The 21,003-nt window shown below is 44.5% G+C and overlaps 1 protein-coding gene across 1 annotated transcript in view; it reads left to right on the top strand.

Moving 5' to 3' along the window:
• Positions 1-6,027: 6,027 nt before the first annotated feature.
• The window catches only part of CMIP (c-Maf inducing protein), a 149,613-nt gene continuing 134,637 nt past the window's right edge, over positions 6,028-21,003 (top strand). The window contains exon 1 of the mRNA XM_081015817.1: positions 6,028-7,277. Coding sequence (XP_080871943.1) covers positions 6,981-7,277 — 297 coding nt within the window. The 5' untranslated portion in view covers positions 6,028-6,980. The remainder of the gene's footprint in view (positions 7,278-21,003) is intronic.

Raw genomic sequence — 21,003 nt, 5'->3', positions numbered from 1 at the left:
CACTCCTCATTCCTGTAGTTCCTATTGGGTTTTTGTTTTTCCCCTCCTCTCCTTTTCCTTTGTGTAATACAGTTTATATTACTCTGAAATCAATACAAAAGATTGTAAAAATATTTTAATTTACCAAATCAAGAGGTGACAGGGTCGCACATTGCTGGAAGATGAGTTACACACGTTGAGTGGTATTTTTGTTTCCAGTATTTCAGTAAGGCAACGTTTAGAGGAAGAACAGTGGTCAAAAGGCTCACCACAGATACCGGCTTCCTATGCCTTTTTCTGCAATGGTTGTGACATACCCTGATGCAAAATGTAAGAAAATCAGCTTGTGAGGCTGGGATTTTTGCTTGGTTACTGCATTTCAGCAAACCCACACAGATGTCTAAACTGTCTCAGGTGAGCACTTTCTCAACCCAAAGTAACTAGGTCAGAGGTAGCAAACATGTCGCCCTCTAAATTTTGCTAGGCTACAACTTCCACCACCCTGACCATTGGCCATACTGACTGGGGCTGATGGCAGTTTGGTCCAACGATACATGGAGTGCATTAGCTATGCTTGAACTGTGCAGTCCTGCCAAATGGTGAGGTAAATTTCTGCACACATGTCATAAAAACTTACCTATCTGTAGTAACTAATGAGTGTGGGAAATTCCGGAAAGAACGATGTGTTTTGTCATCAGACAGTCTCCGAATTTTAAGTTTAACATACTTTCATTTAGAGGTAAAGGTAAAGGTACCCCTGCCCGTACGGGCCAGTCGTGTCCGACTCTAGGGTTGTGCGCCCATCTCACTTAAGAGGCCGGGGGCCAGCGCTGTCCGGAGACACTTCCGGGTCACGTGGCCAGCATGACGAAGCTGCTCTGGCGAGCCAGCACCAGCGCAGCACACGGAAACGCCATTTACCTTCCCGCTATAAAGCGGTACCTATTTATCTACTTGCACTTAGGGGTGCTTTCGAACTGCTAGGTGGGCAGGAGCTGGGACCGAAAGACGGGAACTCACCCCGCCGCGGGGATTCGAACTGCCGACCATATGATCGGCAAGTCCTAGGCACTGAGGTTTTACCCACAGCGCCACCCGCGCCCCAGTATACTTTCATTTAGATATAATTTCATTTTACTTGATGTTTAAAAGGAGGGTTATTTGTTTGTTTGTTTTAATGGGCCCGTTGTGATTTGCCAAGGAAATCTGACATCTGAAGTTTGTTTTTGCTGCACATGGTGTTATTTGCATCTGAGTGAGGGTGGGCCCAAGACATTATGCCACTTGAGACCAAAGAGACAATGGCACCCACCCACCTCCTCTACTGCCTGAGGAGACTGGAAGCGGCCCCAGCACCCTGAAGGTGGTGGGGGATAAAAATGAAGGGCAGAGAGGAGAAGGTGGTATCAGCAGTGGCCCTGCTCTTCTCCAGGTGGCAGTGCAGAAGGCAGCGAGTGGAGTGCTCCTCAGGGGCCTGGATCTGCCACCTCATCCAGCTGTCCCCATCCTGCTTCCCAAGGTAAGAAAACTATTCAGGCCTAGCCAAATTATCTCATGTGAAGGAATATACGTGACCATAGTGATCAGTGATTGTCTCACCCCTTATGTACCCAACTGATCCCTGTGCTCAGATACCATCTGGTCAGGAGGTCCGTTCCACATAATATAGTTGCTGCCTTAGACTGGACTTAACCATCCAGGGTCCTTTACCTTACCTTTTACTTTTAGGAGCCAAGCTTCAGTGTTGAGGCACCTGCCCTTTCGGATTCCCTCACCTTGAAAATTAGTCAGGCGCTCTCTCTGTAGTCTTTTTGGCACCCACTGAAGACCTTCCTCTTTTGACAAGCCTTTTAAATGGATATCTTTCCCGGTCTGCATCTGTACTGGAATTGTTTTAAAGATCTTTTTGTTTCATTGTTTGTTTTATGTCACCCTGGGCTCCTTTAGAAGGGCAGGATATAAATTTAATCAGTAAATAAACAATGGTGCCCCTCATTCATATGTCTCAAAGTAGCTGACAGGAAAATAAAGTGAAAGCCAATGTGGTTAGAGTGTTGGACTAGGACCTGGGAGACCAGGGTTCAAATCCCCACTTGGCCACGAAACTCACTGTCCCTCAGTCTAACCTGCCTCACAGGTTTGTTGTGGTGATTAAATGAGGAAGGGGGAACCATGTACACCACCTTGAACCCCTTGGGGGTGGGGGGGAAAGCTGGGATATAAATGCAATGATAGCAAGCAAGCAAGCAAACAAACACAATATACAAAATTTAAGACAAAGATTAAAACGTGAAAATATAAACATTAGAGCAACATTCATAGTGCACAGGCCTGCTGAAATAAAGCTATTTTCACCTGGCATCTGAAATGGTGCTAGCTTGTTTTCTAATGTAACGGAGTTCCATTGAGCTGGGCCAACTGCACTGAAGGCACAACTCCTTGTTGAGTCTCTTAACCACACTTAGAAATGGAGAAGAATGTAGTGGGAGTAGTGGGAGGCCACTAATAGCATTCCTCCAGCTACTGACTTGGAACGTATGGAGTAAGGTGCTCCGTATAGTTTATTGGGCCTAAGTTGTTCAGGGCTTTTTTTTTGTTGGCATCTGTCTCGAGAGAAAATGGAAGAGTGCCCCATCGGTGGTAAAGTCACACTGTTGGAGAGTGACAGCACCTGCTAGGCCAGTAGGGACTGATATGGGAGAGACACATTTTATTGCAGCTAGGGCAAATGAAGGTGTTCGCTTTCGCTGGTGCAGATGCACCATGGCGTTTCTTCTCTCTGTGCTCCTCCCAGTGGTCATTTCTCCTCTGGTCATTGCTGCGAATACACAACCTGCGAATACACAACCTGTCTGCAAGGGATTCCCACACTGCAGGGTCAATGTTCCCAGCCTTCATGTCACAGACATCTTTATAATGCAGTTATAAAGGGCTTTGTACACAAGCACAAAACCAAGTCTAAAGAAACACATCAGAGGGCAACAGGTTGTAGAAGGCTGATATGAATAAGATCTCACTGACAATCACTCTTTCAAAAACATTTCCCCCCACTACACCCTTTTCCATGGAAACATGTTAAGTTTGGGAAATGCATTATTTCATAAAATTGATCAGTAGCAAAATGAATGAGCAAAATTCAAGTCAAATTTGGCAGCTGTTATGGAAGCACGTATATTTATATGCACGGCTCTTCATTCATGCTAACATCAGTATGTTAACAGCTTTCATTGTCTTCGTGCTTTTTTTCCTTCAAAAAGGGGAAGTTGTAATGAGTTGTCATGTCCTAAAAATAGTTCCCATGAGGAGTTCTGAATTTGTTTTGACTATAACATGTAAATTAGAGTTGGGGAACCTCTGGCACCCCAAATGCTGTTGGATTCTAATTCCCATCAACCCCTTCTAGCATGGCCAATAGTTGAGGATGATTGGAGTTGTAATCTAACAACATGTGGAGGCCCACAGGTTCCCCATCCCAAATTTAAACCATACTGGACAGTGGATCTGTATTATCCATGTGTGCTTTAACACCTTGTGGTGTGTATACCACTTGGTGTGTATACCACGGCTCTGGATCCATTCCAGTCCGGCTTCCGTGCTGGTCATGGGACCGAGACGGCTCTGGTCGCCCTAACAGATGATCTCCACAGGCAGCTGGATTGAGGAGGGTCGGGGCTGCTGATTCTTCTAGACCTGTCAGCAGCCTTCGACATGGTCGATAACGAACTCCTGGACCACCGCCTTGCCGACGTTGGGATCCAGGGCACAGTCCTTCAATGGCTGCGTTCGTTTCTCTCTGGTCGGGGACAGAGGGTGGCGCTTGGGGGGGAATTGTCATCGCGCCACTCCTTGGTGTGTGGAGTGCCTCAGGGTGCAATACTCTCCCCGATGCTTTTTAACATCTTTATGCGCCCCCTCGCCCAGCTTGTCCGGAGTTTTGGGCTGGGTTGCCATCAGTATGCCGATGACACCCAACTCTATCTGTTGATGGATGGCCATCCTGACTTGGCCCCAGACACACTGACCAGATGTTTGGAAGCTGTGGCTGGATGGTTACGTGGAAGCCGGTTGAAGTTAAATCCTTCGAAGACAGAGGTCCTCTGGCTGGGACGGGGAGATATGGGATTGAGGGGGCAACTCCCATCTCTTGCGGGGGTGCAATTAGTGCCAGCACCGTCCGTTAAGAGTTTGGGTGTAATCTTCGATACCTCCCTCTCTATGGAGGCGCAGATTACAGCTATAACAAAGGCGGCATTTTTTCATCTCCGCCAAGCTAAGCAGTTGGCCCCTTATCTCTCTCGCCCTGACCTAGCCACTGTGATCCATGCGACGGTCACCTCCAGACTGGATTATTGTAACTCGCTCTACGTGGGGCTTCCCTTGAGACTGACCCAGAAACTCCAGCGGGTGCAGAATGCCGCGGCGAGACTCCTTATGGGGTCTTCGCTGCGAGATCACATTCATCCGGTACTATACCAGCTGCACTGGCTCCCGGTGGAGTACAGGATCAGGTTTAAGGTGCTGGTTTTAACCTTTAAAGCCCTATACGGCCTAGGACCCTCGTACCTACGGGACCGCCTCTCCTGGTATGCCCCACAGAGGAACCTACGGTCTGCAAATAAAAACATCCTGAAGGTCCCAGGCCTCAGAGAGGTTAGGCTGGCCTCAACTAGAGCCAGGGCTTTCTCGGCTGCGGCTCCAATCTGGTGGAACGCTCTGTCACAAGAGACCAGGGCCCTGCGGGACCTGACATCTTTCCGCAAGGCCTGCAAGACAGAGTTGTTCCACCAGGCCTTTGGTCAGGGCCCAGCCAGACTCCCTCCTCTGGCAACCTGCACAGAATTTTGCTTAACGGTTGCCATTAATTTGATTTTAATTAATTTTATAATGAAATGTTTTTAGAATGTTGGATTATTTGATTGTTGGATTATTTGATTGTTATTAGCCGCCCTGAGCCCGGCTTCGGCTGGGGAGGGCGGGATATAAATAAAATTTATTATTATTATTATTATTATTATTATTATTATTAGTTTTGCTTGTTAGTCTGCATTTGTTTTAAGGTTTTGGTTTTTTTAAAAAAAAGAAATCTTAAATATTTTAAAATCCAGCATGACATGAATTTGGAATTTATTTTATGTACGGTAAGCTGCCATGTATATTTTTGCAAAAATGTGGGAAATAATAATAATTTTACATATTTATTTGGTATTACATTGGATTAATGTAAACTGCCTTGTGCGCTTTCTAAAAAGGCAGGGTCCAAAATATAATATTTTGATTTTTACATGAGGCTTATTTGGTAATTGTATTATTTGTAAATTGCCTTGTGCACTTAAGTAAAAAAAGGGGTAATAAATAGTAGTACTAGTACCACTATTAGTACTACTAATGGGTTGCATTCAGCTAAGTCCTACTCCAAGCAGACCTGCTGAAATTAATGAACCTAAGTTAGTCACGTTTAACTAACTTCAGTGGGTCTATTCTGAGTAGGACTAGCATTTAATATGGCCAATAGTAATAGTGATTAATAATATGACTGATAATAATGCTTGCTGATTTCATATAAAATATATAAAAAACATTTATAACCCACCTTTCCATTCAAACAATCAAGCTGATTACAACAACCGTAAAAAAAGAAACTCACATTAAAAAGCACCCTCCCACACAAGGCGAGAGATGATCTTCTTATAATTTACGTTTTATTATAATTTAACAACAATAATTAAGAAAAGAAGACCACGATTCATTACACTTCTTCCCCCCGCCCGCCCGCCCGCCCGCCCGCCGCGCCTTCCTTTTTTTTCTCCCAGAGCAATGGTTCCCCTCCATCTATGCCCCTGAGCTTGCACCCCCCGCCCCACACACTTTGCGGCGCGCGTGCCACAGAGCTTCCGCGCACCCCCGCGGCGCTGACCCCCCTTTCGCCCCCAGTCTGCCTTAAGAGAGAGAGAGAGAGCAGCAGCCCTGCAAAGCGGCTCTTCCAGCTGGCATTGACGTCAGAGCGGGCCGCACATGACCGAGGGGACCAATCAGGCGAGCCTCCGGAGCTGCTCCCGCAACAATCTTTCAGCGAAGCTCGTGTCTCTTCCTTGCCCAGCTGCAGGAGGAGCGGCGGCGGCGGCGGCGGCGGCGGCGGCGAGGAGGAGGAAGAGGCGGCGGCTCCACGCGCCTTTCCTCCCTTTCCCACACCACGCGCACCCATCCACCCGTCTATCCTGACGCGCGCCCAGCCAGCCCTTCCCTCCGTCCCCCGCAACGCGCGTCTGTGGAGCCCGTTCAAACGTGCACGGCAAGAACAAGGAAGGAGCTGGGGAGACAGAAACCTTTCCCCCATTTCTACTCGGCCCCCCTCCCCCGGCCCCGCGCCTCCCTTCCGCTGCTTCCACTCGCACAAAAGAGGATTCCCACACCCTCCCTCTCCTCGCCTGCCTTTTGGATGAAGCCTGCCTTTTGTCTCCGGCTTCCTGTGCGTCGGGATCGACCTTTCCTTTCCAGCATGGATTTGGGAAACTGAGCAACAAGATCCTCCGCCACCCCCTTCCCCACCCCCGCAGCTCCACAGACCACGGTCAGAAAACAGAGAAAGGGAGGCGAGGATCAAAGCGGCAGCAACAGCGACGCAAGGAAAGAAAGAAGCTTTAATTTTTGAAGTTTCCAATAAGGATTTCTCTCCCCTCTGGTCGCTTCCTCTTTGTGCGCGCGCGCCCGTCTATTGGGTTTGTTTGGTGGTGCTTTTTTTTTTTTAAAGGGGGGTGTTGCTTTTCTCACCCCTCCTCCTCTCTCTCGCTCTTTTGTAGGGGGTAGAAAAACCCCTGGATTTTGTATATGTTTGTGTGTTTTTCTACGTTTTTAAATTTCCTGGACGATTTCGGGGGAGGAGGTGGGGGGGAGAGCAAGCAAGCGAGTGGTGGGGAGGGGTGGGGAGCCAAAAAATACCCCAGAGGGTAATAATAATAATAAAACAAAGAAGCCGAACGGACCGTCTCCCTCTTAAAGCTGTGATGGATTTCAGTAGCAGCTGCGGTGGTGGAGGAAGCGACCATAGACAGATCGAGGAGAGCAAGCCATTGCTGGGCGAAATGTCTGCAACGGAAGGGAATAAAATGGGGGCCGCGCTGTGCAGGCGAGGCGTCCACTGCAGTGGGATGAGATATAAGCTGCTTCAAGAAGGAGATATCCAGGTTTGTGTCATCAGGCACCCCCGGACATTCCTCAGCAAGATCCTCACCTCCAAATTTTTGAGGAGGTGGGAACCTCATCACTTGACCCTGGCGGATAACAGCCTCACGTCAGCAACAGTAAGTAACACGTTTCTCTCCTCCTATGTGAGAGCTGCCTTCTCCCCCTCCCCCCTGCTCCAAAAGAATAGGATTCTCTTCTTTCTGGGAAGGGAGGGATCTCTCTGTGTGTACTGTATTCACAATCTCGATATTGAAGCGTCGACTTCGTTCTCCCCCTGAGATGTGGTGTCAGGCGAAAATGGTAGCAACGGATGTCCACCCACCCACACGAATGATTATTGGGTTGTGTATCGGAAGGTGCAAACCTTTCTTTTATAGAGGAAACGTTGCCTTGCAGCCTTAGTTAGGAAGCTGCTCTAGGTGGTTTTGGCTGTCTGTCCATGGGGCTTGTAAATGTGGGAATCTCAAAATAATAATGCATTTTTTTCTTTTAAAATTTGTTTTTGTACATTGCACGCCAAATTTTTAAAATAATGCAAAATTTAAAAACCTGCGAGTGCATATGCATGGAAAAATCTGTCTGATCTTATCTAAAGACCAAAACATAAGAGGCAACACTTAGCTGAAGATTGTTTCTACCTTAGGCCAAGTTAATAAAATAAAATCTTACAGAACTCTTCCTGCCCTTGAGCAACTGGGGTATCTGATGTTAATGTAGGTTGATGAAGTCTTGTCTTTTAATGACTCTTTTTTTTCCTGAGCATATTTGTTAATGAGAATTAGCCCATGGTGGAAGGTTGTGTTTTTGGTCTACCGCACCCCCCTCCAAGTACTGCATCTATTTTTCTTTTTAAAAAAACCTTCACCTTTGAAATAATAAAGTGTGCATTGGTTTAGAACTGTGATGTGAAATTAAAGTTGACTTGAAAACCAAACAAATAACCTGTAGAGGAAAACTGTAACCCTTTATATGTCTGTTTATAGGTAAGCCTCATTATTTTCAATGGGACTTACTCCCAGGTAAATGTGTGTAGCAGTGCAGCTGAAGATAATGTATTGAATGTGGAAAGGCATTGTGTAGTTTGAATGGATTGATAGGACTTTTGTAATGTTGCTGTGCTGTGCAGTACTTTTACGATGAGTGGTAAAAGTGATTTGGGCCTTGACTTTGGTTCTAGGTCCCCCCCCCCCTTGTGTGTATTCTATTTCCCACCCATCCCCATTATGGATAGCACAGGAATTTAATTCACCATCTCCCTCCCTCTCCCCCATCTTTCATTGAGGATTAGTCATGATAAGGAAGAGAAACTACAACAGAAAGGTGCATTTCGTCTCCAAAACTTCCTTCTGCTACACATGCTCCATTGAGATGAATGGAAGAATGGAGCCTCTCCCATTCATTAGAACAAAGCTTGCCTAACTGTGAGTCCAAGAAGCCCTTCCCCATTTTTATAGCATGGCATGCTGTAGATTGTATGTAATGTAAAAATTTGGTGCATATTCCATACAGCTAAGCCAACATCGTAAATCCATGCCATTCAACCTTTCTTTATTATTACTACTTTAAAAAAAATTCCTTTTTGCCCACCTTCCCTCCAAGGAGCTCTTAGTGATGCGCATGGTTCCCTCCCTGTTTTATGCTCACAACAACCCTGTGAGGTAGGTTAGGCCGAGAGACAGTGACTGGTGCTAGGTCACGAAGGCTGCCCATGCATGGGAGCTGCAGAGTTGCAGTCCCCCAGCACCCTTAAACTACAGCTCCCAGGATTCTTTGGGGGATCTAATGTGCTTTAAATGTACAATGTGTACGCAGTCCCAGTGAGCTTTGTGGCTGAGTGGAAAAGTGAACCTGGTTCTTCCTAGGCCTAGCCCTCTAGCCACTACAGTCACACTGGCTTTTCATTTCCACTTCTGACTCACACATGCAGTATGAAAGCCACTTTTACAGCCCTGGAGTCTCCTAAAAATCAATTAGCTAACTTCTAAGCAAGTGTGCATAGATGGCAGCCTTCATTTTCTTCTTCTTATTTTTACCTTTACTGTGTGTGTCGCAGTCTGTGTCCCATGTCACCCTTTCCCTTTCATCTCTGTGTTTTTTCCCACCCATTTTTTTCTCTGTCTACAAAATATGGTTACAGCCCATCTTCAGTTCAAGCTGCAACCCAATTTGAGGATTGTGACCCCTACCAGTTGAATATAAATATATATTTTAAAAGACAAGCTGGCACCATGTGCAAATGATACAAGCTTATCAAATTGTAGTGACCTTTGACATGTTTACAACGCAGAACTGCAAACATGGGTGAATTCACATTGGTTGCTTTATCAAAGCTTTGTTTATTTCTCCCTCTCCCCCACTCCCCAGTTTTGTATACAGTAGAACATCTGTGCAGGCCTTGGTTTCTCTTGACACAGAAACAGATGATTTTGAACTTTCCTTCCATGATTTTTTAGGAAGACTTCTTTCTCTTGGTGGTTGTGTGACAGGTTTTTACATTTATTTCGCAGTATTTTTATACCACTTAGTTGTCAAAACCTCTAAGCTTTTTTACACAAAATGCTTTGTTATGGTTGTATGCTGCTTTGGAGGGGGGCATATTAAAACCAGTTCCTGGGGTCCTGCTTGTGGACATCTGATGGGTTGCTGTGAGAACAGGAAGCTGGGCTAGAATGGGCTGGTGGCATGATCCCACAGGGTTCTTCTTAAGTTATTAAGGCCAACAGGTGGTATATAAATAGTTATTATTATGGTATAAAGCACACAGACTGGATGGCCTGCAAGCCCACTCCCAAATTTCTGGGTTATATGGAATGCTAGTTCTACCTGGAGTAGACCCAGTGGAGTTAACACACACGACTAAGATTCAGTAGTTTCAATGGACTTACTCTGAGTACAACTGACTTGGAAATAACCCCATGATTTTAAGTTGAGTGGGGAATCTATGGCACTCCAGATGTTTTTGGACTACAATTTCCATCATCCCTGATAGCTGGTTGATGGGAGGAGGGCCACAAGTTCCCCAGCCCTGTTCTAGGTCTAGAGATGGACCATGCATAAGAAGTTTCTTGAATACATTTTCTGATTTAATGTCATGCCAAATAAGCAGCTGTGGATGATGTCATTGTTTACTGCCATTTTGTCAGCCATTCTAGTTCCTATAAAATTGGGCATCATTTTAGTAAGATGCTGGTACTGAAAGTGAAAAAGGGCCAGGCCAAGGCCAAAATCAGTCATGCCAGGAAGCAGATGTGAGCAGGCCCGTGCAGAGTCAAGGGCAGTCAGGTACACTTGTCCCAGGCCTTGGAGGGTTAAGTTGGCTGAGGCCTTCTGTTAGGGGCCTGCTGGACTTACGCTGTCATGCCAAGAATGCCCTGTGCCTCTCAGCAAAGTGGAGACTCCTGTCCCAGGCCTTAGATAAGCCCTGCATGAGTCTGGATCTGAAGTAGGATGCAACCCAGGGTGCATGCAGTGAATAGCCACGGTAAAACTATAGTGGGCAGAACTTGACCAGGAGAGGAGGAAAGGCCAGACTCCTAATATTTATTCCAGACCTGGCCAGTCCAATGGCTTCATATTACATATTATTGTGTGAAACAATTCAGCAGTGAACTCACCTGATCTGTAGCCACTGATTTTATTTGTGGATCAGAACATGATCTGCTGTGGAATCTCCACAACTCTGAATCCTCTGACAGCTTTTTTTGTTTTTTTAATGCTCCCCACCCCCTGACATTACAGCTTGGAGTTGCTAGCAGTGGGACCAGGGATGGTCCATGATGAACATGCTGTTCCTCGCAGGTACATCGTTGGGGAGAGGGGGAAACAAGATGGCTGCCCTCATGTAAGTATGGGGACAGTCATCTTTTTTTCTGTGAGTAACAGCACATGATCGTGTCTCATCATTCTCTGGGCATTTCTGGTCCCAGCTCAACTCAGCGTAGCAGGTTGGTAGAACATTTTTTTTCCTCCTTAAAAAATAAAATTAAAAATTCAATAGCAACCCTCAGACTGTCTGAAGACGTTATTAAAAGATGTTTTGCATGGATTTTTATTTTTGTTTAAAGTGCACAAATGCTTCTTAAATCAGGATGGAAGCAGTCTTAATATTGATCATCTGCAAACCATGCATGGTTAAACTATGGAATTATCTCCCACAAGAGATATACTGTAGATGGCCACTAGCTTGTATGGCTTTAAAAGAAGAATAGACAAATTCACAAAGGATAAAGCTATCAATGGCTGTGAGCCACAATGGCTATGTTTCTCCTCCAGTGTCAGAGGCATTTTGCACCAGAATACCAGCTGCTGGGGATTGTCACTGGGTAGTCCAACTGCAATGCCTGGTCCATCTATTCCTAGTCAGTCAAGAGTGTCCAGTGTTTTCCATTTTACCTGCTCCTGATGTCCTCACAGCTTCTCTTCCCAAGTTCTTTTCTCTCTGTTTGGTTCACTTCCAGTATTAGAGGTTCCAGGTGCCCTTACTGGACCCACATCTTTCTCACTCATGTCATTGCTGCCTCTTTGTTTGTCCAGTCAGCACAACCACCCAGAAGGAGAGTGTCAGGCAAGTGGGGTGTGAGGGAGCTGCTACTGCACCTCTTTTCCCTCCACGGCATGGTGAGAAGAAGCTGGGGAGGAGGCACTGGGATTGGCAGTGAGGCCCCTTGCAGAGTGTGGGCCCTGACAGGTCCATGGCAGTGTATTGAAACTAAAATGTTCACTGCATGATCTTTTGGATTCAAAAGCATTAAATCAACGTTTTGCTCATAGACGTACCCTAGCAAAAGACAGTAGGCCTGTTAACAGGAGATGGCCAGATTAGGTGCCTTTTCTTCACAATGACTTGTTAGACAGAAATTTCTTAAGAAGGGGCCTATACAGTGGTACCTCTGGTTATGAACTCAGTTTGTTTTGGAGGTCTATTCTTAAGGCGAAACCATTCTTAACCTGAGGCACACTTTTGCTAATGGGACCTCCTGCTGCTTCGCCGCTGACGCGCGACTTCTGCTCGCATACAGGGGCAAAGTTTGCAACTAGGGGCATTTACTTCTGGGTTAGCGGAGCTCGTTACCTGAAGCGTTCGTAAGGAGGACGGTACGTAACCCAAGGTTCCACTGTATAGTTCTCTATCCTGTTCCCCACAGAGGAAGCTGTGCAATTACCTCTGAGGTGCACCCAGCTCTCAACAAACACAGGCAATAAACTAGCAACTTTTCAGATATTGTTCTTTCTTGTCTTTCAGGTTTATCTGTCGGACAGTTTGCGTCCTTCCAATATATTTTCCCATGCCATACCTGTTTCAATTGAAAGTGATGTTGACTATCCCAACTGTTTTGATGGATACTAACCACCTCTTTTCCCTCCCACTCTATACACAGTATTTCATATAGAAAATTGTATATTGGATACAGATAAGTTCTGTTAGAATCCATCATAGTTTTGCCACTGATTTAGTGAGTTGCCTGTTGAACTATTCTATGAGAACTGGTTTTTCAGAATGTAGTTATCAGCATGGGATATAAATTATTATAGTATGTGTTTTCCTGATCTGCATTATTATCTGTTCTTTCTCATTGTGCAAGACACTTCAAACAAGATGCAGGTTTGCAAGGCATGCACGACTCCTGGGTGGGTTGTTTTTCTGTCATGCAGGAAGATAATTCATAATAATAATTTCATTTTGTGCCAATGAACAGAAACATGTTGGGGTTTTTTTTTCTTGGTTCCACTGCCTAATGTCCCAATAGAACAATTTAATATTTACAAACTTTTGTTTTCTGTATAACTGGTTGCTCAGGGACATAGACAAATTTTCTCCTCTGGGCCAGATGAAGTTTTATAAAGCAAACACCAGAGGAGTCTAAGTATTTGTTTATTTCTAAAATCCATTACGGCATTCGTGCGCATGCTATCGTGTTCATATTCTTTGCAACAGCAGCACTTGAACCAATGTAGCAAACTATAATAAACTAAAATACAACAAAATTAATAAAAACTACATGTAGATACTCCTGCGTCTACCTTTCTGCCTAATATTTTCATTTTTGTTTGCCTAAGTTTGAATTTTGAGTCTGCACTTAAAGGAGGAGATGGCAGTAGGCTTTCTCTACCCAAGGTACTTACTTTTTGGTCCGGCAATTGCAACTAGAAAGCTTCCAGTTTAGATTTTTTGAAACAATTTCCTAGCCATCACAAGTGTAGAGATGCATTTTTAAAAGCCAAATATTCCCAAGGATCAAAACCTGAAAGCCTGGTTCAGACATTTGACCCAGCAGTTAGCTCCTGCATCTGATAGGAAGCCAGCTCAGACTTCAGGAATTCTTGGTACATATGAGCTGGGTGTGTTGCACATAAATCTGTAAAAGAAAACCCACACTCAGTATCACCTTTATTTATTTATTTATTTATTTATTTATATATTTACTCATTCATTCAGTAGAGTTACCCTGTGTTATAGAGTGTGTGTCTCAGAGACAAGGCATGGAGAATCCAAGAAAGGGCGTCAGATGTATACACTAATCTTTATTTCCCTTCTATTTAATTGATAAAATTGTCTCATTTTCATTGGAAAAGTTGCCAACATTTATTTTCAGATCCGTGTAGATTATATTCCAGTAACAGGCTAGGTAGCAGCGTCACTATGATTCCAGAGATTTATTGCTCCCCAATTTCCCCCCTTCTTTGCTATTTTTAGATTCTTTACATTCTTCTGTTTCTTCTTTCTTTGCTTTAACTACGTTATTCCTGTGCCCAGCATAGTAGCTTTAAATCCCCACTGTTGTGAAATGAAAACGGTCAAGTGGTCTCTTTTACCAGTTTGATAAAACATTCATGTATTGTACTCTGCTTGTAAAGCAGGGATTGCGAACCTCAGTCCGGGCGGGGGGCTGATTGCAGACCTCCAGACCTCTGGATCTGGCCCTCAGGACTCCACCCCCTCTCCCAGTTCACACCCCTGCCTGGCCCTGGTTCTCACCCTCCTTGAATGTTTGCCTGGCTGGAATGTGTTCTTGAACTCTGATAGTGCCTGTTGTCTGCCTGGATGGAGGATAGAGAGGGTCTGTGTGTGCCTACTGTATAGAGGGAAAATTCGTTCATGGATTACATTAAATGTTCCACCTACCTTTCCCTCTGACTTGTCCCAGCACTGGCATGTGGCTCCTGGAATGTTGTCCGGAGAGGAATGTGGCCCTCAGGCTGAAGGTTTCCTACCTCTGTTGTAAATGTTGGAATATAGGATGCTGGCTTAGAGCAAGGCACGGGGTTTGTTCATCTAGGTTAATATGGCAGCAGCTCTTCGGGGTCTTTTCCATCACTTGCTATCTAATCCATAGAAACAAAACCTGGAGATGTCAGGAGTAGCACCTGGGACCTTCTGCATGCAAAGGATGTGTTCTGTAGCCACTGAGCTACAGCTGGTTCACACAGGTATGGAGGTCACTTGATGAACTCATCACTTTGTGAATGGGAGCTAAAGGCTGGTTCATTCATGTGAGCTGGATATATGGAGGATTTTAACTGCTGAATGAGCTACAGCAGAAGAGACACTATAGAATCCTTTTAATGGTGGTTCACGTTCTCTACTGTGACTCTGCATATTTTGAGTGATTGAGTGGTGAGAATGGAAATCATCTGGTGTCCATTCCTGAGTGGATTAGCTCTAAATGATGAGTCCTCTGCCTCTGTTTGAGGCAGCATTGAGTGATGCATACCTTCTCCCACCCTCAGATGAAAACGGAGACAGGCTTATAATCTCTGTTCTCCCACCAGCAGTGAGTTCCTGAGCCCTCTCTACACATAGTAGAAGCTCTTCGTTGTTTTTGTGTGATGCGTTCATTTGTTAAACAGTGACCCTGTGCTTCTGTGACTTAAAAAGCCAAGAGCGAGGTCGCTCTTTTGGTAGAAGATAAGACATTTTTCTGGCATTTGTTACCAACTGTGCAAAATATAGCTTGGTGACTGCAGTGTGTGAAATGGCACGGTGCCTTCGTGTACATGCACTCACCCACCCACCAGTGATTTAGTAATCACCGGGAACCTCAGGGGGAGAGGTTGAACTCTTAAAGAATGGTGATGTTAGCAATTCATGTTGACTGAATTTGGACAAGGCGAATTACCAAGCACAGGGACTCGAAAAATAGGGACTGTCCCTATTAAATAGGAGCAGTTGGAGCATATGGTGCTAAATCAGAGTTGTAAGCCTTCTCTTGTCAGTACTGTGATCAAGTGCAAGGAAGGGCTGTAGCTCAGTGGATAGAGGATCTGCTTTGCCTGCAAAAGGTCCCAGGTTCAACCCCCACCACGTAGGACTGGGAAAAGAGTCTTGATTTGAAACCCTGGAGAGCTGCTGCCATTCAGTGTAAACAATACTGACTCAGTATAACACAGCTTCCCTTGTTGCTATATATATGAATCTTTCTTAAGGTCTACATATAATTTGACAAAATATGGCTCAAAATACACATGACATTTGTTTTGTTCTCTCTTATCCACCTAGGGATTCAATTTCTATGAATTCCAATGCAAACCGACCCGATGTTTTCTTGGTCTATTGTGTGGATCAGAATGTAATTATGCTTCATATTGTGCAGTTTGATAATTTTGTGGTAAAGGTTTTGGCTCAAAACATGTACCAAAATTAATATTTTAAAGTCAATTTAGATGTATTTGATGAGATAAAATAAATGATTAAAAATGCAGTTTGTAGTTAAAAAATAGGTTTAAAATAATTTTTCTGCATAAGTTTTTTTTTTTAATGGCAGATTAAAGCACAAATACAATATAAGAAGTGTGAATGGACACATGCGGAACTGACACACATTGGAATTAGACTGATCCAGCCGTCCCTACCTCCACCATGAATTTTGACAGAGTTGCTTTTTTGTATATGTAAATCAAATTTATATAAAAGCTTAAATTAGTGGTCTCTGTTGCAAAAGAGAATTATCTAACAGCATAGAGCAGCAGCTACCATGAACTGTTTTCCAATTCTCCCAAAGTGCTAAATAGTATAGCTTTCTCTCCTGCTTCCCTTCTGCCGTTAAACTCAAGGTAAAGCTCATGGGATTCTGAGTAAGAGGGCTGCTGTGCTCAAATTTTGCATGCACCATCTGATAAACCACTGCGAGAACAGGCTAGTGTACCAGCTGGGACTTCTGCTTGAAGTAGGGCTCTTTTTGTGCCCTAGTCTCCCATCCCAATACTAGCCCAAACCCAGATCTGCTTGGCTTTAGCAATGCTGCAGTGCTGTGTGCTTTTAGTCCTTGCATGCATGTATATGCTGATGGCCTGGCAAAAATAGAGAGGGTGAAAGCCTATATTTTTTTACTCGCAGGAATCTGGTCAACTCTCTGTCTGTGATTAAGAAGGACGGGGTGTGATTGCACAATAACAACGAAGTTACCAATTAACCTCCATCAAGGAAGCGAAAAGTGGATGTTGATACATTGTTTCTAGTTTCACTTCTGTAGTTGTGGGAGGCGAAGCTGGAGATAATTCTTCTGAGAAGTAATTCTTGTTAGCAGCAACATCAGGCCGCTAACCTGGGTCTAATTCTAGAGGGGGCAGCTGCATTAGTCTGTTCGTACAAAAAACTAGTATTGTGGTACCTTAAAAGACTATAACAGGTGTTTTTTTTTAATGGAACGAGCTTTTGTGGAGTATGATCTGCTTCATCGGGCATTGGTCCAGCTAGCAGATTGTTGACAAAGGAGTGGAATTTATGTTTGAGTGGGTTCTGGTCCTAGGAACATAGGAAGCTGCCTTATAATGAGTCAGACTGCTGATCATCTAGCTCATCAGTACTGTTCACACTGACTGGAAGCATATCTCCAGGGTTTCAGACAGGAGATTTCCCCCAGCCTTACCTGGAGATGCTAGGGGTTGGACTTGGGACCTTTTGTGTTTATCACTGTGCAAAATATGTACCAGGGAATGCCTTGCATAGGAAGGTGCCTTCCTGTCTTGCTCAGCATTGTCTATGTCTAGCAAGACCTCTCCAAGATTTTAGGTGGGGGAGTTTTCAAGCCCTACCTGCTGGGTATGGGTCCTTGGACCTTTTGCATGCAGAGCTTGTGCGCTCATCATTGAGCCGCAGTCTTCCCTTGTCAGTTCAACCTGTGCCTTGTCAGCATAGCTGCTCTCTTAATTATAAGAGCAGCCTCCGTCGGTTTTCAGAAAAACTGATTGGAAAACTACATGGCACAGGAGGAAAATGCTCCCTGGAAGAAACCAAGTAAAGTGAGAATGACTTGTATCCAACGTGTACAAATTCAGATGATGATACTGCTCAGTATAATTTCCCTGTATAAGAGACATTTATATATGCTTTTAAACCTTATTTGGCATGGGAGCGAACATCGAGGCCCAGGCGTTGAACCGTAATGATGGTTCCTATGCCAATTGTCGTGTGTCTGGCAGATGGAGGGAGCAGGAATCAAGCTGCACCTCACAGGGTCTGGCCTTCAGGAGGGTGAGCTCATTTGTTTGTTTTTTCTCAGCAAAGCAGCTCAAAAGGGGGGGGGGAGCATTAGCTCATCTAGTCCAGGATGCAGATTGATTGTGGGACATATGCAAAACATTTCATGATTTCTATGAACTTAAAATATTAACTTAAGGAGTTGTGGCTTGTGCTGCATTATCCCCTTGGGTTTGATGGTTTAGATTTAGTGCTGTGCTGAACATTTCTCCTGCATTCCACCCTCCCCCAAAAAACCCCTCCATGAAATAACGAAGGGAAATAAATAAATACAGAATTTTCAAAAGGAGAGAAAATTTGGTGATATTCTCATGCGTGGTGGGGTGCAAGGTTTTTGTTGCATTTACCTTATTTTTGAAAGTAATTTTGAAAGATTTTGAAGGGTGCTTGTATGTTCTCTTTCATTCTGTTAATCAGAAGTGGAACCTCTGGATGCGCCCCCCCCCCCGGTTCTAATTTTGCCTGTGAGTTATTTCCTCAAAACTGTGCCCACCTGTTAACCAGTTGAGCTAGTGGGCTAAGTTACATGCTAAGGAGACTGTAGTCACCCTCTGGACTCATTAGCCAGTCTTCCCAACCCTAGATATGATGAAAATCACTCCTGAGTAAGAGGGAATCCTTTCACAGCAGAGATGTGTGAGGATGTGGAAACCTGCACCAGGTATTTGTGACTTCAAGTGTTTCTGCTTTGGGGGGATGTTGAGAACCTTGGCTCTTTCGTTTCTCTATTCCGCCGCTGTCCCCAAGGTTGAGGTAGGGAATGAAAACAAGCAAGTGTGATGGTAGAAGTCTGGGGAGGAGTTAGAAAAGGATATCTGATTGCATTGTTAGTTTTAGTTGTTTCGAGAAACTTTTTAAAAAATATGCTTTCCAAGGTGGTCTCACAATATTGAGCCTAGTGGGGTTAGTAGCTGGGAACACCCGTCCACTTCAGCTGGCTGAAATACTCAGCTGGCGAAAGAGGACCCCTTGCATATCCCAGCAAGCCAGGGATTGTTTCCTGAAAACGAGATGCTCTGCAAGGCAGAGAGCCAAAGGTTTGCAGCTCGTGTGGCACCACAGAAGGGTCTCATGTTTACCAGTGGCCGCCAACGTCCTCCTGCTGCTCTCTTGCAGGTGTCAAGTTAGGAGAGGGACCGTAGATCAGTGGCAGAGCTTCTTCTCTACACACAGATGGTCCCAGACTCAATCCCTGGCATGTCCAGGTAGGGCTGGGATAGACTCCCTGCCCCAAAACCCTGGAGGGCTGCAGCTTCCTCAGAAAATCTTGTGCCTATGTAGGCATCGACTGCACAGGTCCGCTCCTGGTTTCAGACTCATGATGGGCGTATGAGATGGCCCTAGGGACTTCACACTTTAGCCTATCCTAGAATTCCCTGGGAAGTGATTGTTAAACCACTCTCGGAATTGTTGCTCTGTGAGGGTCTCCTAACAATTCTCAGCACCCTTAACAAACTGAAGCAGTGACTGTTTAAAGCTTTAAGTGTACAGTGTGAATATAGCTGTAATGTGAGCACACCAGTTCCTCTGTGTTGGTGAAGAGGAAAACAATCCTAGGTAGACCCTAACTGACAGAGGCCCTAAATACCTGAAATATCATCTCCATTCCTACAGACTCTCTGCAGAGGGGTCTCTCTTGGAACTTCTGCCACCCTCAGAAAAACAGAGAATGGCAGCCCAGTAGAGGGCAATTTCTGTGGCAGTCCACAAGCTATGGATCTCCCTCCCCACAGACGTGTGTCTAGTAAAATCATTGTTCAGCTTTCACTGTATGCTAGATGCATTTCTTAACCCTGGCTTTCAACAGTTAAAATATTTTGTTTGGAGGAATCTACCACTTTTGCTGAATTTTGTAATTGTTCTGTTCTGTTTTGAAACAGCTTTGCTTGTTTTTATAGTAGTTAACTGTTCTGTCTGTTTTTATAACTATATATTATGCTGCTGTCATTGGCCCTGGGATCATATGGTAACCCCCCCCCCCCCCGTCTCAACTTATCAAATAAATAAATAAATCCATGACAATATCTGATACAACATGAGCCTGCATCCATCACCTGGGATTCTCCTCTGTCCTAACCTTTCAACCCCCATCTCAAATTAGGCAGGTGCTGTCCACCTTTTTGGTGGTTATACCCCATTTACAGATTACCTGCAGTCTGGGGAGACTCATCTGACACAAGCTGTGTTTGTCATTTCAGTTTTAATGCTGCTGTTTTGCTTTGGGTTGTTGTGATTGTCGTAATCATGAGTTTTTATTACTTTATTGTGTACGCCATCCTCGGAGGTGGAATGTAGGGGGTGGGGCGTACATATGAAGAACTGCGTAAATTGGAAAAGAGTTGTTGTTGGTTCGTCAGGATTAATCACCAGTGAAATATTGCCTCTATGTTTCCTTCTGTCCAGATTATGAAACCTAAACTGGTTAGTTTGCTTTCCTGCTTCATGTGCCTGCCTAGCACCAAACGTTCAGAAGATGGTCTGGGTGTTTTTTAATGCTGCTACAAAAGCTGGTGTGTAATTGAAGATAGCAAATCAAAGCTCTCTTTCAAATTGGAAAACCAACCCCTTGAACTGTTTCTCTAGGAATTAGGGTTTGTAAAACCTGGTGTACTAGAACATCACACTTAATACAATAAACAATGCCCGAAGGTAGTGGAGACAGGAGATGATAGACTATGTTCCTTTACTAAATATATGGTAGGAAATGTGTGGTAATTTTCCAAGTTATTGTTTTGTTTTTGTTCTGGTCCCCCCCCCCCCCCGGTGCAAAAAGAAGAAGAAAGTAAAAAGACTTGCAGTTGCTCTAAATGAACCCACTTGATCTGATCCCTCAGAATTAGGGGAGAGGTTTGATATATTTTTGGGGTGGCTTGGAAAAAATACTTGGCAAGCATTTGTGGTGAAAGTATTGGTAAATTAAAAGGTACCACCCAATCCAGAGTGTGATGACTGCTGCTCCACCCTTCCTAGATCTGCTCTGTACATTTTTCTATTCTATTTTTTTATTTTAACAAATTGTAATTGCGGAATCATCTGCCTTTAATTTATTGACATTAAAATATACTTCCATATTACTAAAATCTCAGGGTAGGTGCCTCTTTGACATGTTGAAAGTATGGGAGTCTTGAAACAGCCACCATGCATTGCTAGATGAAAGCTTTCTTTATTGGAACAGCACACCAACCCAGACAATCTAAAAGCAAACTAACCACAAGCCCTTGATTCTTGGCCATCCTGATATTAAACTGCTCCCACCTGATTAATCAACTAAAGTTCAAGTTAGCTAATCTGTCAGCTTGCAGCCACATTTGGTTTTTTTGCAGGGAGGAAGAACTTGTGGCTGTCCTAGATGTTGCTGGACTCCA

This window comes from Podarcis pityusensis (assembly GCF_964106645.2).
Source record: "Podarcis pityusensis genome assembly, chromosome: 8".
NCBI classification, from domain to species: domain Eukaryota; kingdom Metazoa; phylum Chordata; class Lepidosauria; order Squamata; family Lacertidae; genus Podarcis; species Podarcis pityusensis.
The sequence above is the reverse complement of the archived record's forward strand: the minus strand, read 5'-3'. Positions and strand labels throughout refer to the sequence as shown.